This window comes from Ambystoma mexicanum, chromosome 11 (assembly GCF_040938575.1).
Source record: "Ambystoma mexicanum isolate Mex_15411 chromosome 11, UKY_AmexF1_1, whole genome shotgun sequence".
Classification (NCBI taxonomy): domain Eukaryota; kingdom Metazoa; phylum Chordata; class Amphibia; order Caudata; family Ambystomatidae; genus Ambystoma; species Ambystoma mexicanum.
Genome location: NC_090934.1, coordinates 1,084,455,171 through 1,084,476,082, shown reverse-complemented (window position 1 = coordinate 1,084,476,082; position 20,912 = coordinate 1,084,455,171). Strand labels below are relative to the sequence as shown.

The window sequence follows — 20,912 nt, the reverse complement described above, 5'->3', positions numbered from 1 at the left end:
GAGCTTCTTCCTTCAAACACTTGCAACTGCCATGTATATTCTCCTGCCAGGGCTTCTTGTATCTCTCTGTCTCTGTGACTCCACCTCTGGTAGTTTATTATTCTAGCTCTTTCTGACAATTTTGTTATTTTCAAGTTGTGAGCGGGCTGAGGTGCCAGTTGGCCGCAGCGAGACACCATGGACTGAAGACTGGCCCGTTGCTACGGACCTCCACAAACTGAGGCGTGGACAGACATTACATAGAGAACCTGCCGGGGTAAAGTTCCATAACTGGACCAATCCGAATAACTCCGACAGCAAGCCGCTGTCTGTGACAGGAACCATTCATAGGAGCAGCTGGGACCCGGACAAACCCTCAGAGGGAAACTGTGCATGGAAGCAGAAGTGTCACTCGGCAGGGTTGAAAGGTAACCCCACATACGGAAAACAGGAAGGCAAGGAAGGAATAGGGGAATTGTATCTCTAGCTCACGCCTTCACACAGAGGGCATACAGGATTGTCAGAACACGGCCGGCATGCAGCCACTACTGTGGAGCCTGAATAAACGGAAGACGGTCAGCGTGTCTTAGCTGCACCTTTACACGAACGTTCCCCAAATGACATATCTTTCACCACTTTTCTACACGGCCCGTCTAGTTCGGAGCCTCCGTACTCCCTAGGATTAGAGGTTCTGCATGCTTCCCCAATGCCGGTTTTAGAGACATCATGGCAATCTTCATCCTGGAGAGGCAGGGGGCAGGTGTTATGGGGGTAGATATAGACTATTTGGTAACGTACCTGCAGATTGGTTAGGAATGCCCCAGCCCTCATATAAGGGAGAAAGTAATGACGGCCTGAGTTGTGTTCAACAGTTCTCTTGCAGAACTTCCAAGCAGCGGAGGAGAGAGCAGCAGCGGAGACCATTTGGGCGTACGAGGATTAACCACCAGGCCTCCCTGGTACACCCATACCTAAGGAAGCACAGGAAGAAGAGTTTTTCCTTTTTAAAAAGACTGAATTAAGTCCTTGAGTTCTGGCAAGGAACTCATTTATGTTATTGATTTGTTTTCGGGGACCAATAAAGACCGCATCTGTTAAGGCAACTACAGTCCTCCTTCCTCCTCATTACACAAGTTTATTTCTTCAATGGTGTTTTGCTCACACTTCAAATCTTATTCCCATAACATTATATGTTAATGTGCTATGTCTATCGAAGACTATTTTCTGAAAGAGTGCTTTCTTACTTTCAGTATCAACAAAAGCTTTCCTTTTTTCATCCGATTTACATTGTTCAATATTTAACATATGACGTGTCTCTCAATACGCCCCGGTGCTCCCTTCGTCTCAGAGTGGACTCGCCGGCTCTTCATGACGTCTCCTGCTCTGTCTGCATTTTACCGATGACAGCTGCTGTATTATTGCCCCTTCGCTCTGTTCGATTTTCAATTTCCACATCTCTCGCGTTTCTGGCTGTGCTTCTCCTTTCCTCGCGGCTTCCCGGTAAGGGTCTCTTTGTGATCCTCCACCGGCAAATGCCCAGGAGCACTTTCCTCGCTTCTGGTGTTCCCACGTGAACGCTTGTGCTTCTCCTCGTTTTGCTCACCACATGAGCCGGTTGGCTCCAACGTGCCTCTCCCCGTTATCCGGCCTCTTGAGTAGCTGCAGCATGCTCCCTTCAGCAGTCTGCCATTCCTTCTTGTGATCTTTTTTTAAACATACCGGGCACAGGTGTATGTTCACAACAATTAGTGCATTACCTGTGCTCAGGGCTGTCTCTGATCTGCATTCCTCCATTCTTCTTCGTTGCAGTGCTAAGGGTTTTCTGGGAATGGTAGTTTTATTTTATTAACTTGCAAGAAAAATTAGGAATGGCTGTAACATGTTTTGAAGGCAAGTCAAGATTTGGGAATTGTTCTGAAGACTTGTTTAAGAAAGTTAAAGTACTCTCCTGTGGAGAAACAGGGAAGTAACCACAATAGTTACAACAGCCTTTTGTAACCAACAGGTAACCACTTGCACTCTAACCGCCCAAAGTCCCATTACAACTTTACTTAATTTATGTTAGTCAATTTATATTTTCAAGAACACAAATGTTCATAAAACATTTAATTCATTTCATTTATACCAACGTATCCCGTTTCCGGGTGTAAAATTATTATCACATAAGAAAGTTCATTAATAATCGTCACAGATCCAAAGGAAAATATCACTGCGCTAAACCTTTACAGAAAGTACTGGTTACTTACATACAGTCAACTCAAACACTGTTTTTAGAGTAGCCAATGGATTTTGGAAAAATCATATCCATCTTCAGGGCTTCGAGTTGTCCTTCTTCCTACATCTATTTCCACAATGTTAATCAATTCACCTATGAGTGATAAATAATGCATTATAATATTGCCACTCTATTTCCCCCCAGAGCATCAAATTTCACCTTAACATAAAGAAGTTACGTAGACTGACCTTAAATGGTTCTATGTGCACTAGTGGAAAATTCAACCTACAAAAAAAATTACTGACTGCTATTCAGTCGTGGTGAACTGCCAATGATCTTTGCTTTAATTCCAGTAAGACTAAGATCATTTTCTTTTGGACCCCAGGTCCACCTTCCCTCACTCCCTCTGGCCACCCTCTATGGGTCCAATCTCCCTGATTCCCCTTTCTCCTTCTCTCCTCACATCGCAGACCTTGCCAAGAAGGCCCACTATCAGCTGCACCTCCTCAGAGGTATTCTGCCTTTCCTCACCTTCCTCCAGAAACTCAATGTCTCCAGAGCTCTGGTCCTCTATAGACTTGACTACTGTAACAGCCTCTTTCTCAATCTTCCATCTTCCTCCTTTCGCCCCCTTCAACTTATCCAGAATAGGACATCAAGACTTATTCTTGGCCTCAAGCCCAGGGACTGCATCTCTCCGCCCCTAATTTCTCTCCACTGGCTCCCGGTTGCTGCTTGGATCAAATTCAAGGCCCAATGCATAATCCACAAGGCTTTCTGCTACATCCAACACTTGCCCTAAATACCTCCCTGCTAGAGCCCTTCTGTCTGCTAGCTCCAACTCTCTGCGAATAAGGTGCTTCTCTAAGCAAAGAGTGGGGGTAGATGTCTCTCCTCCGCAGAAGCCTCCCTCCGGAATGGTCTTCCTGCCCCTCTCAGGCTTGAGCTGGATCTCCTAAAGTTACAGAAGCTCCTCAAGTCCCTCATTTTCTCTTCCTCCTTCACTCTCCCCCTCCCCTGCTAATACCTTCTGCCTCATTGACTGGATGCCTGGTTCCCACTGAGTACTACTGGGCTCCAGGACCCACCCTCCCTGTCCACCTCCCCAAAGCCCCTGCACTGGCCCTCTGGCCTCCCCTTAGCACTTGGCTCCTCACATTTTTCCTTTCCACCTTAGCACTTGTTTTTGCCCAGACCGGCACTACCCCCACCCCCTTGCACTTCTTTGCACTTGCACGATCTGAATGTTACAAGGCCTAGTAGGAGGGCCGTTATTGTACATTTCTCCCTTTTTGTCTTGTGGCACCCTTGAAACACCTTTTGTTGTATATGCCTACACATATCAAATAAATAAATAAGGGTAGATGAAGGTCTCCCGCAAGGATTAGTACCACAGTTTGAAAAAGCTCTTCTCCCATAATCTAGGTCCCAACCTTTCTTCACTGGAGGTTTGCTAGAAGACGATTCTGGGTTCAAATGAGAACCTTCAAATGCCTGTAAAGCTGTAATTTGCCCAAACATATCTGATAACTGACAAGCAGCCTTCTTGAAAATAGTAAACCTGTTTATACTTCAATTGCTGGCTACAATTCTTGCACAGTATGACCAGCAATTGCAGAGGGTGCCAAAGGACATGGGCATCCAATTTCTGTGAAATGCATAGGCCTTTGGTAGGATGTGTATGTTTACATCTTGTGCGTTTAAGTAGTTCTGCCCCCAACTATTGAGAAACCTAAAAGAGGTTGAGCAGAATATGTAAGCATGTGTTACAGACACCGTCGCTTTAAGACAGGCTCTGGAAGGGACGTCACAGCAGGATGTGATGCAGGGAGAAAGAAAGGGGTTCTGGGAAAGGGGACAGAAGTCGTCAGTTCCATGTTGTAATTGAATAAAGGAAGTTCCACACTTCCCTGCTGGTGTGCCTCTGTTATTCCAATAAAGGCAAAGCCTTAAACAACTGGCGACAAGGTGTAAGGCATGCCAGCGTCGTCCTGTTCCAGGCGCTAGCACTCCTGCTGCGCATCCATCCGTTTGCACCGGTGATCCCACTGGTGCAGTGCACCTGGGCGTGCGGCCCCGCGCGTCCTCCCGTGAGCAGTCCTGCTGTGTGCTCCTCTAGGTTCGCAGAGCGTTGGGACCTAGAGTCGCGCTCCTCCCCTATGTCAGCGAGCCCGCTGCGTGTGTCTTCCACACCTCCAGCAAGCCCCGCTTGCGGGCCGGCGTTCCTGCTGAGCACCCACGTCCTCAGTCGCTCCTCCTCCTTGGGCCAGTGATCCTGCTGTGCCCCTACACCATCGACGAACCTCGCTGCATTTACAGTCGCTCCTCCTGTGTAAGCCAGCAATCCCGCTGAGCCCCCTGCACCTCCAGCAAGTCCAACACCATGGTACACTGTGGACAGCCCTCACACATGCCGTGGAAGGCGTGCAGCAGACAGATCAGCCATGTGTAGCCTGACAGGGTTGCCCCTCACCCTGCAACAGAACAGGTACCACACAGCCTAGGAGGGTGCCCCTCCCCATTTGGGTATCGCAGCAACAAGGGTGAAGGAAGCCCCAAAAAAAGTTGCGCATAACCACATTTTTGTGCCCAACGTGGTTAAGTGCACCATTGCATTGAGTGCTCCTGTGCATGCCTCAGCAAGGCACCATTCAAAGACATAAAGGATACAAATAAACCCCCAGTACTGCTCCAGCTTCATTAACCATGAGCACATCCCCAGATGAGGCTGGCCAGGCCACACAGTCCTCTCCACCAGCTACGCGGTCGACGGCATGGTGCATGCGCCCACCTTTTTCCATGACCCCACAGGCAGACAAAGGCCCTCGGTGGGTGGAGTGGCTTGAGGACTTTAACAATATTATAGCAGCAGCAGGAGAAGAGACCTCTCCACATTTGCGCAGCATGTTTATCAACACGGCTGGCTCTGAGATAAAAACACTACTCAAAACCATCCCGCCAGCAGTACACACTGTCTTTGCCGCCTTAATAACCACCCTTAACAAAAGACTGTTCATTGAACCCAACAGAAACTATGAAAGGTATATGTTTAATCAATGCACACAGCGCAACGACGAAACGGTGGACGAATTCATCACCAGACTTCAAATTAAAGGGGCACATTGCCAATTCCATGCATTCTCCCTAGAAGAGGCCATTCGTCTACAAGTAATAGAAGGATGCCTCTCGCCGACCCTGAAAAAACAACTCCTAAAGAAGCCCCTCACAATTGAAGAAGTAAGCGAAATGGCCAAAATCCTTGAAAGAGTTGACAAGCAGGCCACACAAATGACGAGCACAACCTCTCTCAAACAAGAAAAACATGATGTAATAGCTGCACTTCAGACGAACAACACCAGGGCGGGCGAAAGGCCTATCAGCTCGAACTACACTCCGACCCCACAAATGCAAAGGCAGTGCTATAGGTGTGGGATGGCCTTCCCACACGCCGGATCATGCCCTGCACTCACTCAAAAATGTGGAAATGTGGCAGGGAAAGTCACTTTCAGTCTGTTTAAAGAGAGGGCAAACCTTTTCCCATGCCACGACCAACCTAGTCACCGCAATACAGATCATACCAAAGGGCACTGCCAAATCATATATCAGATACGTCCCTATCAACAAGGACCAAGGAGATATGTGAGAGTAGTGGAAGACATATATACCCAGAGGACGAAGTCCAAGAGTACGATTCACAGGAGTTAAATCCACAAATTAGGGACGAATATGATGGTCCACCTCCACCTCGCTCAGGCTACAATGCCATGCCTCAAAACTCCCAAGACTATGAGCGCGATCACTTCGATGTCTATTCGCAAGACAAGTTTGTAAACCTCATCATGGACGAGGAGGAGGCACAGGAAGCACCGCAGATACTGGTGGACATCTGCGACAAACGATTCTGCTTCCTCATCGACTCGGGAGCCACATTAAACCTTATGGGGAGAAAGAATTTCAACAACTCCAAGACAAGCCACTACTAACCCAGACACCCTCCAGGATATTCCAATGGGGCGCCAACGTCACCCTGCACTGTGTTGGATCATTCAAAAGACAACGTATCCACAAAGACAAGTCAACTACCACCATAATACATGTTATAAGGAGCCCAATGAAAGGGCGATGCCTGTTCTACAAGACGGCTTCCTGTCTAGGCCTCATCGACATAAACGTACTGGAGGGTGATAAGATCAGCTCAACAGCACCTAGAGTGCAACCCGAGGATACATTTACAACATAGGACACGTGCCACACAGGTGCCCGAACATCTCGAAAGATGACATCCTGAAAGAATTTCCCCAGCTCTGCCAAGGCCTAGGCAAAATGAAAGGTCCACCAGTCAAGCTACATATTGATCCAGCGGTCCGCCCAGTCCCACAACACCCAGGCAGAGTGGGATTCCACCTTCAAGAGGCAGTATCTAATTAACTAATGCAGCTTCTCTGAGATGATATCGTAGAACCAGCCACGGGACCAACGCCCTGGGTCTCTCCACTTGTCATTGTCCCAAAGGAGGGGGGTTGACTGCGTCTTTGCGTCGACATGAGAGTAGCCAACACAGCCATCCAAAGGGAATGCCATCCGGGACCCAAGATCGAAGACCTAATCGTTTAACTGAACAAAGCCGTTCTGTTTTCAAAACTGGACCTGAATCAAGGATACCATCAATTGGTACTTCACCAAGAGTCACGGCCAATCACCACGTTTGCATCCCACGACGGACTATTCCGTTAAAAACGACTAAACTTTGGGATATCGTCAGCAGCTGAAATTTTTCATGAAACCATCAGGCAAATCAGTCCTGTGAGAGGAACCCAGAATTACAGTGACGGCATCCTTGTGTTCGGAAAGACTCGGAGAGAACATGACGAACCACTTTGTGCCGCCTGCACAGCTGCGCAAGATGCGGGACTAACCCTAAACCTGGAGAAGTGCTGATTCAGTAAGTCCAAGCTCAAGTTCTTTGTACACACCTTCTTAGCCGAAGGAATGACGCCAGATCCAGACAAAGTCTCCACCATCTTCCACTTGCAGAGACCTGAACAGGCCTCTGATGTAAGATCATTCTTGGGGATGGCCGGAGATTGCACTCGCTATATACCTCACTTTGCCACCATCACTGAACCCTTTCACCGCCTGCTGCAAAAAGAGGTCACATTTGCCTGGACAGATGAATGCCAAGGGGCATTTGACTCCATAAACTTGCAGAGGCCGGAAGATCGCCTACTTTGACCCCGACTGGCATACTGAAATCATAGTGGACGCCAGTCCAGTGGGTTTGGGAGCCATCCTTGCACAAACCAGTGGCACGGACACACATCCGAGACATGTAATAGCCTATGCTAGCAGGGCGTTGGCTCCACCTGAAACAGCATACTCCCAGGCAGAAAGAGTCTGGCAGCTGTCTGGGCCTGTGAACATTTGCACAACTTTGTCATTGGAAAAAGATTTACACTGATAACGGATCACCAGGCACTGCTGTCCCTTTCCGAGAATCAAAGGATGAAGATGCCCCCACAGAATCGAACGCTGGGGCATCCGCCTACTAGAATATGATTTTGACATCATCCACCGACCAGGAGGCGAGAACAATCCTGCTGATTATTTGTCCAGGCACCCGACAGGCAAACCCATCCCTAGATCTGGAGATGCCGAATATGTAAGCTATGTAACGGCCAACGCACTTCCCTCAGCCATTTCCATCGAGACCATTGCAGCTGCCTCAGCAGCGGATCCCTCCATGGCGTTGGCGATAAGCTTGACAGAAAACAACAAATGGAAAGACTTTAGTCGAGCTGTTCAGAGACACCCTGGTGCATGCAGAGATGAGCTCAAAAGGCTCGCCAAGATACACTGCGAACAAGCTGTCTAGGACAAGACAATCATATTGTGGGGATGCCGGCTAGTGATACCAGCAACACATAGATCTGACATCATCAAGACCGCCCATGAAGGCCATAGGGGCACGGACAACACCAAACGACAACTCAGGTGCCACGTCTGGTTCCCCTTCATGGATGATATGGTCGACAGGTGGGTGAAGAACTGCACAGCCTGCCAATGCACCGCAAAAGCGGAACCCCGGTCCCGCTCCGAATAACCACAATCCCAGACCATCCATGGGAACGGGTTGCGGTTGACATTTATGGCCCACTCGGAACAGGTGAATCCCTACTATTATTCATTGACGAACATTCAAGGTTCCCCATCATAAAGAAAGTAAAGTCCACGGCATTCACCCACGTAGCCACCACGTTCGACGAAGTCATCAGCGAATGGGGAATCGCGAACACAATAAAGTCGGACAACGGTTCAGCGGACAGTTTGGAATATTCGCAAAGCACTTGGGGTTTGTCCATCAAAAGATCACGCCATGTTGGCCCCAAGCCAACGGGATGGCAGAAAGCTTCATGGCCTCAATTAAAAAGACGATGCAACGAGCAAGAGTTGAGGGGTCAGACCCCCACCAAGCGCTATGCAGAATGTTGAGAGACTATCGAAATACCCCACATGAGGCAACCAACAAAACCCCAGCTGAGCTCATGATGAAATATCAAGTTAGGACCAGACTTGTCAACAAACCAACAACACGGCCTGCATCAGATCAAGAGATCATCAGAAGGGACAGTGAACAAAAGGAGAAAACCAGAATCCAGACAGATGAAAGGAAGAGAGCTCAGATGAAAGAGTTTCAGATAGGAGACGAAGTCTGGGTTCAACAGAATATGACCAAGAAAACTGACTCAAGGTATTTCCCAGAGCCTCTCCAAGTAATTGCTGTAAACGGGATAATGATAACCGCTGCAAGCGAGTCAAAGGAGGTGACCAGAAACAGTTAGATGTTCAAATACGTCCTGAAGGGAGAGGAGGAGAGACCGCCACCAGATGACCCAGACCCTGAGCACTATGACATGCAAGACGAAGAGTGGGTTCCCCTCGAACCGCAGGTTCAACGTCAGTTGGAGCCGCACAACCAGACTGACGGCGGCTCAAGTCAAGTGTCACGAGGACGGCCCCAAGGGGTCAACAAAAGACCTTCAAGACTAGTAGAAGACTGTTAAACCACAGTTAGAAGAGTTCTAGTTAAATACCTTGCAAGGACATTCGTCTGGCGATGCTGTTACAGACACTGTTGCTTTAAGACAGGCTCTGGAAGGGACGTCGTAGCAGGATGTGATGCAGGGAGGAAGAAAGGGGTTCTGGGAAAGGGGAAGGAAGTAGTCAGTTCCATGTTTTAATTGAATAAAGAAAGTTCCACACTTCCCCGCTGGTGTGCCTTTGTTATTCCGATAAAGGCAAAGCCTTTAACAGCATGATACCCAATCAAGGCCTCAGTCGGCGACAAGCTACAGATCCCTCCAGGGGGTACAACTTTCCTCCCAACCTAAGTGTGCCAGCCAATGAACGGGGTGCTACACAGAGGAGCTGAGCGAAAAGGCAGGAGGAATACCACCAGGTTCTTTTAACAGCTGAAAAGGAAACAAAGAACCGGTATCAATATACACAGCACCCAAAACAAGAGCAGAGTCTTACCTTGTGCTATGAATCTCTCATACAAGAATACCTGCTGGCCAAAGCAGCATACTGGGAACATGTAGGGAGGTATAATCCACGGAAGCTCAAGAGTTGATGACCGGCAACAAAGTTCCAAACAATGCTGATGCAGGCATAATTCAGAGGCAAGTTGAGGCGGTTCGGGCCAAATAACGAAGGAGCAGAAGAGTCCAGGGACAGGCAACCAACAAGAATTTTAGAAGAGCAGACAGAGACCAAAACGTAGACCGAGATTTGAAGGGAAAAAAAGCTGCAGACACGGAGGTTGTACTTCCACATGTAGGCACTCCTCAACCCGAGATTGTCGAACTGCACGTACTGTGCAATGATGTTTCCCATGCTTGGGTTGCTGGGAAACATTCCTCCATCAATGTATTGGCCTACAGGGAAGCTTTCACGCACATGTTCTGGACCATAGCCCCCTTCCGATGGGCAGCCAAAACATCACTTGGGAACGGACCATGACCGCCGTCCCCAAATTCAACATAAGGGCCGATTCAGGGGGGATGGGACATTTTCGGATGAAAGTTACTCCATTGTCTGTTAGTAGCTTGTAACTTTCACCTGAAAAGTAGTATATAGTGATAGTTTAGCCAGTGCAACTTGTTCCATAGTAACTTTCCCTGGTGCAGTTGAAACACATTTTATTAATCGGGGAAAAAATATTCCTTCTCCCATATTGTTTTGAATGACATATTTCCACTTCCTCTACATATCTGACCCATTTGTAAGCCAACATTTGAACCCTTTTCACACCACATTTACACCAAGCTATGCATCAGGATGTAATCTGATGTAATCATCAGGATGATTAGTAACATTTTGCAAATACTTGCACCTTGTGAGTTGGTACTTTTCAATTGGCACATCCATCAATGTATGCCCCCCCCATTCGAGATGATTGACTGTAGAAAACATGTGTACGATTTGCATCTTTTTTGATGCAAAGGTTAGTTTGCAAGAGCGTGCAGTTTTCTCAAAGCTCGTATATAAGATATCATTTTGTGAATTAAGAAAATGCAGTTCTAGGAATCCCTTTTTTTCTTGTGCTCGTGCAAATTAGACCTTTTTCCTGGTGCAAGACACAGTTGGTTGTGAATTGTGGCCAAAGAGCACCCTCTTGGGCGTTACAAGTAGACCAAAAGTTGGGTCATCTTTCCATGTTTATCCAGAAGGGTTTCAACGTTGATTTAACATGGTTTCCACATGATTAATATGAAATCAATAAAGCCATCTAACTGCAAAGTGGACATATGTCCTGCTGAAATCATCAAGGACTGTGCCAGTACCCTCGCCCCATTTCTGACAGCATTCGTCAATGCCTCCTTTGCCTCAGGGAAGGTTATCTTCTGTCTCAAGGAAGCTTGTGTCCGCCAGCTCTTAAAAAAAAAAAAACTCCCTCGCCCCCAAATCACCAAACTACTACAGTTCCATTACTACCGTTCCATTTTTACTGAAAATTCTGGACAAAGCAGCCTACCTGCAGGTACAACAATTCATCGAGGAGAACAAACTCCTTGGGCTGCGCCAATCGGGTATCCGCTCAGGGCGTGGGACCGAAACCGCCCTACTGGACCTAAATAACCAGATGGAAAACGCCAGAGACTGAGGTAAACCTGCCCTACTCCTACACCTCTCTGCGGCCTTCGATCTTGTTGATCATAACGTACTCTGCCACCACCTCACCTCTACCGCCAAATTCTCCTCAAGTGCTACTGCATGGATCACCTCCTTCTTACAAGGAAGGACAATGCAAGTATTCTCGGACTCAGCATCTGCTTCGCCAACCATCATGCTCTGCGGGGTGTCACAAGGATCTTGCCTCTCGCCCACACTCTACAATATATTCACACAACCTCTTTTTCTCATCCTTGACGTCCTAGGTATCTCCTACACCAATTAGACGGGTGATACTCAGATCCTACTTGTTACCGGGCGGATGTGACCCAGGCAGCCCCACACGCATACACAAACATGCCGGGTAAGGATAAGCAGACACGTCTTGCTGGTATGAGGTCCCAGCGGCAACTGCCGTCCCGGAACTCATTTATTGCAACACGAATGTACGAGCCGGAACAAGGCTCACGCATTCTCATAACCGTTGCGTACTAGGCAACACTACTCACACTTACAGGCAACTATGACGCTGACTCCAGAACTCTCAATAACATCTACACCACCATCCAGACTTGGATGCCAGCCAACAGCCTATGTCTGAACTCTGACGAGACTTAACTTCTCATTGTAGGTTCCACAGACACTCTTAAGAATCTTGACAGTCAATTCAGCCATTTCACCATCGATTCCATCAGAATACCAGTATCAGAAATGGTGAAAACACTGGGAGTCTACCTAGACTCCAATTTATCCTTGACCAGGCAAGTTAATGCAATTGCCTCCTCGGCTGCCTACCATGCCAAGTACCTGAACGCAGCCAGACCCTCCCTCTCCAAGGACAACTGCACTAACATAGCAAGAGCTATAACAAGATCAAAGCTAGACTATTGTAATGGCCTCTTCCTCGGAACATCCACAAAAAACCTAGAAAAACTGCAAGTCATCCAGAACAACTCACTACGTGCAGCTATGGGTATCCAGAAAAGGGAACATATGAACGGCAGAAAGGAAACCAGCCCACTGGCTCCCAGTCAGGGAACAGATAATATTAAAAACTTTGGCATTAACGCACAAGTGAATCCACCAGACTGAACCTTCCTACTTATCTCAAAGGGTGCACCCTGCCAAATCGATGAGACCAATCAGAACCCCATATACCAATATGCTCATGGTGCCTCTGGTCAAAAGGGTTAGAGCAGGAGGCGCTAGCTTCCTGTACTTAGCCTAACTACAATGGAATGCCCTACCACGTCCCCTACAGGTGAAAGAATCACACATAGCATTCCGAAAATCCATAAAAACCATGCTTTTCTCCTAAACCAGTGCCACAACTCCCACATGACTGCATAACTGCACCAAGTTAGAATCCCTACGTGTTGTTATTACCTGTGCCTAAACTGTATAAATGTTTTAAATGTACTGTCCCATGTCACTAAGCACTCCACAAGCGCGGCGATGCCGAAGGGCTGTTCATGCCCTATACAAATGTAAAAAATAAATAAAATAAACAACTTAGTGACCTATTGTTTTATGAGCGCTTGTTTTCCAATGGGCATTTTGTCCGTGCAGATTCAAAATGAGTCACTTAAAAGTTTGCAAATTAAACAAAATGGAAACTGGAAGTAGTATGGAAGTAGTACGATGGATGAGAAATAGAGGGGCGTAGCAACCACACGTTTTCTTAAATGGGCGGGAAGTTATCTTCACTGCAACAAAAACGCATATCAGATAAGGACCACCAATGCAGAGACCTGGATCTGCTAAAAAAAACCCTGCCATTAATGTGCTCAATATTTACTGTCTTCGCGCGGCATCGGCAAGTGAGTTGGCAGGCCATTGCATCTGCATGGCCAGAGTGAAATAACCAGCCCACAGTCCTCTATTTTGCAGATTCCAAGACCCATCCCCTGCACCTCTATTAGATTAACCACAGCTGTGGTAGGGGAGCATGCGCCTCCCAAGTCCATACACAATGCTCCAGATAAAAGGGGCCCCCTCTTTGCCGGCCCCAGTGCTGCTTTCTAGCATTCCCTCAATGGCGACACTCTGGTTCTTCTTGCCAATGTCTATACCGCTTATACAGTATGAAATACTGTTTCAAAGCACCCACGGGGCAGGGAGGGAGCAGGAGTGGGAAATAGATGAAAATACATTAAAAACACAATATATAAGAGCAGTGGGGGGGGGGAAATGGGACGAACGTACAGTATAGTAATCAGAACGTGCAAGTGCAGCAAGGAAGTGCTGTAGAGACTGAGCTCACAGGTGAGCCACAGATGAAGTGCTAGGAATGTTGAGTGCTACACGTCCAGGAGCTGCGAGGGGTGTACGTGTGAGCCACCATGGCAGAGGGTTTAAGTGCAAGTGCAGATAGACAGGAGCTGGGCCAATTGAGTGCGGGAGGTCAGGGCCCCGAGGATGCATATGGGCCCAGGACAACAATTGCAGCAACTGTGGGATTAGCAGGGGAGAGAAGAAGGAAAGGAGGAGGTAAAGAGGAGAGTCTTAAGGAGCTTTTGGAATTTAAGAAGATCGTGCTTAAGGCGCAGAGGGAGGGGGAGGCTGTTCCATAGGATGGCGCCAGCTGAGGAAAGCGAACAACCACCTAACCTCTGTTTAGCAAATTGCTTTACACACAGAGAGTTGGAGCCCGAGGAGCGTAGTGGGCTAGAGGGGGAGTATTTAGAAAGGAAAAGTTGAAGATGGTGTGGTCCCGGGCCTAGACCGCCTTGTGGATGATGCAGAGGGATTTGAGTTTAATCGGTGCAGCAACCGGGAGCCAGTGAAGACTTTTTAGTGCGGGAGAGATGCGGTCCCTGGGCTTAAGGCCAAGGGTAAGTCTTGCTGCCCTATTCTGGGTTATCTGGAGGGGTCGGAGAGTGGAAGAGGGTAGATTCAGGAGGATGCTATTGCAATAGTCAAGGCTAGAGAGAACCAGGGCTTGGGTCACACTGAGCCTTTGGGGGAAACTGAGAAAAGGGAGTATTCATTTAAGAAGGAAGTGCTGTAAGTGGGACTTCTTGGCTATGTCCTGAGTGCGATGGAGGAAGGAGCGAGAGGAGTTGAAGATGACTCCAAGGTTTCTGGCTTCAGAAGAGGGTGCAGGCAGAGAGCCCAAAGAGGAAGGCCAGAGTGAAGGGAAGGAGGAGGGAGAAGGGGTGCCGACAAAGGCGTAGCCAGGACTGTCAACAAGTGGGGCCTGTGGCTAATTTAGTTGGGCCCACTGCAGTTATATTAATGCCTACACAGCTCTGCTGAGAGGGCATTTACAGATTTTGGGTGGGCCTTGCCCACTCAGGCCAGACCCTGTCTACGCCTCTGGGTGCCGATGGGAAGGATCTCAGTTTTACAGGCGTTGAGGCACAGATCATTGGCGGTGCACCAGACCTGGTGACAGATGGGCAGTCAGGGATGGAGGTTTAAAGAGGGTCAGCAGGGAGTTTGAAAAAAAGCTGTCTCGTCTGCGTAACATGAAATTTGAAGAGAAGGAGTAAATGAGGCGTGCAAACAGAGAAAAGTAGATGTTAAAGAGCCATGGGGAGAGGATAGAGCCCTGGGGGACACCACAGGTGGAGAGGGAAGACTGAGAGGAAGAAGTGCAGAGGATGTCTTGGGAAGAGCGGCTAGTAAGGAAGGATGTCGGACCATCCACTGCCCTTTCCGAGATACCAAGGGTATCGTGGAGCCTTTTTATGAGGATGGAATGGTTGACTGTGTTAAAGGCAGAGGAGAGATCGAGAAGGATAAGGACAGCTGGGGAGTTGGAGGCCAGAGATGCGAGCAGTTCTTCATAGGTGTTCAGAAGAGAGGTTTCCGTGCCTCTGGATGCTCAGAATCCAGATTGATGGTCGTGGAGACCCCTCTCCCCCAACAAGTTCAGTGTGTGAGATGAGCTTGGGCAAAACCAACTTCTCCAGCAGTTTCCCCAGGAAGGGTGTGATGGAAATAGGGTGGTAGTTGGCAGGTCAGGCAGGGGTCTGATTAAGGTTTTTTTCAGGAGTGGGCGCACAAGTGAGTGCTTAAGGGAGGAGGGAAAAGATCCTGTAACGAAAGAGTGATTGCAGAAATTAGCGAGTGTGGGGGCAAGAGAGCCAATGTTCTCCTTAATGGTCCTAAATGAGCAGGGGGAAACCTGCTTAGAAGAGGCCTTCATGGAGCGGACAACTCTGGTAACTTCTTCAGGGGTGAAGGAGGAGGAGGAGGAGGGGGGGTGGGTGGAGGTGAGGGGATGTGGGACGGGTTGTGAGGGGGAGTAGCAAGGGGGGTAAGGATGTCCTGCGTTTTGGCGGCAAAGTGTGAGGCCAGTGCATTGCAGAGAGTTTCAAAGGGAGGAGGAGGGGGAGGAGGCGGAGGAGGAGGAGGAGACTGAGGCGGAGTTGGCTAGTTCCCTGCAGAGCTTGAAAAGTTCAGCCATGTTATTGGATGCACGGAAACCCTCGCCTGAATGTGGACTCTTTTCTTGGCGTGGATGGAGTGTCTGTATTGCCTTTGGATCAGGCGGCAGGCCAGTTTGTCAGAGGATGAGCCAGAAGTTTGCCACTTCGGTTCTGCTGCCCTGCATTTACTTTTCAGGGCAGCAGGTTCGGTGTCGTACCAGGTGTTGCGCTTAGAGGGAGGTTTCAGGCGGATCTTCATGACTGGGGCTAGAATGTCAGAGTATTGGTGATGGAAAGGTGGAGGTTGCTGAGGGCAGAGTCGAAGGTAGAGTCAGAGGTGGGGGGAGAGGGGGAATGAAGGTGGAAGCAAATGCAGCCACAGACACCAGTTTCATCAGGCGGATGTTTGCGACTGAGGTTGGTGTGTCTTTCAGGTGGGCAGTCAGGGGGCAAAGGGTACTCCAGTGGGAGAAGAGGAGAGAATTTTCAGACCAGGAGAGAGAAGTGACTAGTGGGGGGGAGATGTCCAAGTGTATAAGGGCATCCCAAGTGTGTCCAGCTGAGTAGGTTGGCCGCTGAGGGGAGAATGGAGAGGGAAAGCAAGGTGCAGAGGTCAGTGAAGAGCCTGGATGCAGAGGCTGGGGAGTCAAGTTGGATGTTGAAGTCACCCAGTAAGGAGGAGGTTGGATGTGGATGTAAGTAAGGAAGAACCGAAGTCAGCCCATTCAGAGTGGAGAAGGTTGGTGGCGGCTGGAGGCTGGTAAACGGTGACAATGGTCAGGGTGGAGATGCGAGAGATGACCAATCTGCAAACCAGGCTTGCAAACCATGCTTTCAAAGGAAGAGTATAGCTGGGCAGGTAGGATGCAAGCAGTAATCCACTCAGAGAAGATTAAGGCAACCCCCCCGCCAATGCGGTAAGGTGGAGGCTTGGAGATGATCTTGAAGCCATCAGGGAGGAGGGAGTCAAAAGCAGTGACTGAGCTGGCATTGGACCATGTCTTGGTAAAAACGAGAACATAGCGGTCAATGCCTTCAAGAAGGAGATGGATGTCAGTGGACTGTTTGTTGACTGAGCGGGCGTTAAGAGTTGCCAGGTGGAGATCTGTGCTTTTGAAGGTATACCAAGGTGGTGGACAGGGTCATGGTACAACAGTCAGAGGAGGGGGAAAAGAGAATAGGAGGTGAAGATGCAGGAGAAAGAAGGACGTTAATGAGAGAACACTGGATCCAATCAAAGAGGAGGAGGAGATTGGATTGTTAACCCTGAACCAGGATAGTGCCAGTGTGCTGGACATTAATGAAGCAGCAAGAGGATGAGAAGCCGGCCAAGGGGACCACCGTAAATGGAAGAGCATGTGGAGGGAGAGAGAGTAGAGATGGTATGGGAGTCCAAAGATCTGGAGAGGGGATAGAGAAGAGGATATCGCTGAAAACCTCTCTAGAGGATGCGCTGACGTAGGTGTCTGTGATGGGAAGTCCAGGGTTTGCACTCAAGGTGTCTTTTTTTTCTACCAGACCTTGTGACAAAGGGAGATAGGTGATAGTGTTGCAGTTGGAAAATATAGGAGAGTTGGAAAATATAGACGAAAGGGAGAGAGCCATAGGTTGGCATAGGTTTAGGCAGGAAAGAGAAAGGAGTGGCTGCACAATACAGTTCTAGCTAAACTCACCAGGCGGCCTAGTAGGAGGAATCGAAATGCGTGCACAGCACAGTGAAATGCAGGAGGTTCACAGATGGAATTAAACACAGCTAAAGCCAAAGTACCTAGTAGTCACAAGTGCACTGAAGGAAGTTGAGTGTTGATTGAAGTGAGGAAATAAGAACCGTAAAGCACAGTTGATGTTAGGAGAGATAATGGTGAAGGTCAGCCACACCCAGTTTCCTCACTGCAATGAGCGTAGACAGCCTAGGTTTCCATGACAAGGGAGAAGTAGTTGGTCAGGAGGACCGAACATAGTTCGAAAGGGTTAAGGCTCTCCTCGGCCCGGACAGGCACATGCACAGCCTTAGATGTGGCCCTTGCGTGCAGTGGCCGCCTCCTGGTGACCCTTATTGGAGGAAGTAGATGAGAGGCAGCCAATCAAAGGGGAAAAGGCCTCACACAAAGAAGATGGCTCCACTGCCCAAGTCAGGGGTGCCCATCTTTGAAAGTGTCCACTGACAAGAGTCAAAACTGGATTATGATCAATTGCACCTTAAAACATTTCAGGCAACATGGATGCTTCAGGATATTAAGGAACTTCATTCAAAAAATGTTTGGCCGTTCTTAAACTAATTTAGGTGCGCGTGGGAGGCACGCACAGCGAAAAATGCACATTAAAATCAAATTGTATTTGAGGGGAATTATATTCATAGTCTTCGTGTGACATTTCTCTTAATTGTGATTTAATGCGAACGCCTCTTTAGTTAGTTTGGAGCATAAACTAAATTAACTTCCCTTTTCAATAGATACAGACATCAGTGCTATAGACACTGCCCTCAGAAGACCTACGCGGATGATGGAAGGAAAATGTGCTTCATTTGCCCATTGTCATGCTTTGATTGTAAAAATGGTACCTATTGCTCATCGTGTCAAGTTGGCTATTTTCTGTATGGTAAGATCAATTTCCATCATTTGTTTTAACCCGAAACTTAAAATTGCCTTAAACTCATACGTACTGAATTTCTTTGTAACAGAAAAAAGGAGTCGTATTACAAGTTTGTGGCCTGTCTCATATCTGATAGCTTAATGCAGAATCTGGAGGATGGCTCGCAAGCTAAACGTTGACCCCTGGCATGGGGGTGTACACCGCAAGTGAAAATCCCTTGGTCACTCATCCTTCTGACATTGGACATAGAGTACTGATAAATTAAGTGATAACACCTACTGCAATGCTTAGCAGGAGGAATCTAGCATGAAGCATTATACTATCTTCTAACCTATATAAAAGGACCAAAGTATAGACCACCTTTATTTAACAATGTCATGATACATTTGTTGTACAGTACGTCTTGTGATAAAGGGGTGGTCGTAATGGGAATAACCACTGGAGACTTCTGTGAAGATGAATCACTTTTAGAAAATATCTGAAAATGTCACCATCCCCAAAATTGCGACTTGTAATTGAAAACCTTGATTGCTTGAAGTATATTGCTGATTACAGTTTGTCGACATAGCAGGTGCCCCTGACTTGGAGCCAGGCAGCTGCTTGCCCTGTAAAAATGTACACGAAAGACAGGTTGTACTTTTAATTGGGATCATAATGTATGTACATGTCTCTACCCATTCACAAGCTGATTGGTGTTCAATCGTAGCATATCAGTCTAGGAGTAATGGGAAGTACCAGTCCATAACACACCTGCCCACTCTCGCCAAGGCCACATCAACTGATGTTGCAGATGGCTCAAGGAATGCTCAGGGTCTCTGAGACGGTCCAAGGGTTTTAATTTAATGGTTTGTCAGGGCCCTATGGCCAGCTCTCTCTCTCTCTCTCTCGCTCGCCGCGCTCGCTTGCTCTCGCTCTCTCATTCCCTTTCTCTCTCGCGTTCTCTCTCGCATTCTCTTTCGCATTCTCTCTCGCATTCTCTCTCTCTCGCATTCTCTCTCACATTCTCTCTCTCTTTCGCATTCTCTCTCACATTCTCTCTCGAAAGCCCCTTACCCCAGGCATACCTAAAAACAATAGACGTCTCTGTCTATCCTCGCTCAGGGACTTACTAGACGGACCCTACACTATCACAATGGCTAGTTGACTAAAAGAGATAATGGGGTGTGCCTTTCAGACACTCTGCCCGATCAGTCTTCTTTCTGTCATGCCCACATACTCCTCTTCCTCTCTGATGCTTGCCTCTTACTACTCTCCTCCTTCTTATTCCACCTTCCTCCACTCTTCCGATATCTCACACTCCTAAGCCATTCCTCCACCTTTTGATTTTACTACTCCCTCCTCCACACTACTACAACTCTACCCCAACTTTTTCTCAGACACCCCCTTTAACTCTCACATTCACTCCCTAGACGTTCTTAATCACTCTCGCTAGCCTTTCATGCACACTTATCCTGCAGGACCACTTGCACTCACTAACCAAAACCTCACCTGCTCCTCACCTGCACACTCCAATCCTCAATCCTTTTTTTTTTGCTGGTCTCTTGTTCTTCCACCTCCTCCTCCTCTGAACTCATCCGAAAAGCTCACAATGTCTTGCTTGCTGGGCTTCTAGTATCCCACTTGCCCTTCTCTTGTTGGTCATCTGGACATGTTACCCCCGACTGGGAGATTTCATGATTACAGAAGTCTTTAAAGAGAGAGTTAAGCCCCGCCCATTTTCTCTGTGTGGAGCTGTCATGCTGCAATAATGGTGGTCCATGCTGCATTGCAGCCAAGTTCGTTAGGGGGCTATGGCTCAATTCCCCTTAAGGTAAGTTCAGTCTTTGTTGTGCTCTTAAATCCCTAGTTGTCTTGATAGGTTCCAGTGGTCTTGCTGACATGTGTGCTGAGGCTGGTGTCCGGTGCATGGCTTCTGTAACAGCCATGCAGGAGCTCTGGCTCCTCATTCAGTTGTTCACCCCCTCTGCTGAGTGTGTTTGTACCCCACTCGCGTAGTGTACATAGCGGGTGCACAGGAGCTCTGTCTATTTCCACTGGTTCTCACCCCGGCAGGCTTTTGGTTTGGGTTTTGCGTGGGATGCAGATGGGTTGCTATCCTGTGCATGGTCTTCTTCCATGATAGCGATTTTGTTGGCACTTACGTAAAAGCAAGGGAGAAAGAGCCAGCACTTTGAAAAACAGGAATGGGATGATACAAATTGGTACTGCATATGTATAGACTGGCACTTGGGGAGGGGACAGTAAATGGGGTCCTCTAAACTTCGCTGTCGTCCCCTGGGCGTAGGACCTACTCTGGATTCCTCCCTGGTTGGTGTCCCATTACAGGATGGGAGGGCTTCCTATGCCCTCTTGACCAGGTCAGGTTACTGGCATAGTCACACCAATGAAAAGATAGCTTGTGTGTCCAGTTTTTGAAAATAAAGTTCAATCCAATTGTAAGACTTTCACAGAGCAATATGGAAATGCTTCAACAAAAGGAGCCAGAGTAGATACTTTGTTTTGCTATCAGAGTACAAAGTGTTTTCATATAGTGGTGAATTCCAGAAATCATTCCTTAGAGGATGAACACTTGTATTAAA

At 48.0% G+C, this 20,912-nt stretch overlaps 1 protein-coding gene across 1 annotated transcript in view; it reads left to right on the top strand.

Moving 5' to 3' along the window:
- LOC138504127 (proprotein convertase subtilisin/kexin type 5-like) overlaps positions 1 to 20,912 on the top strand; it is a 1,167,632-nt gene that overhangs the window by 265,651 nt on the left and 881,069 nt on the right. Inside the window, exon 5 of the mRNA XM_069624346.1 lies at positions 18,194 to 18,339. Coding sequence (XP_069480447.1) covers positions 18,194 to 18,339 — 146 coding nt within the window. The remainder of the gene's footprint in view (positions 1 to 18,193; positions 18,340 to 20,912) is intronic.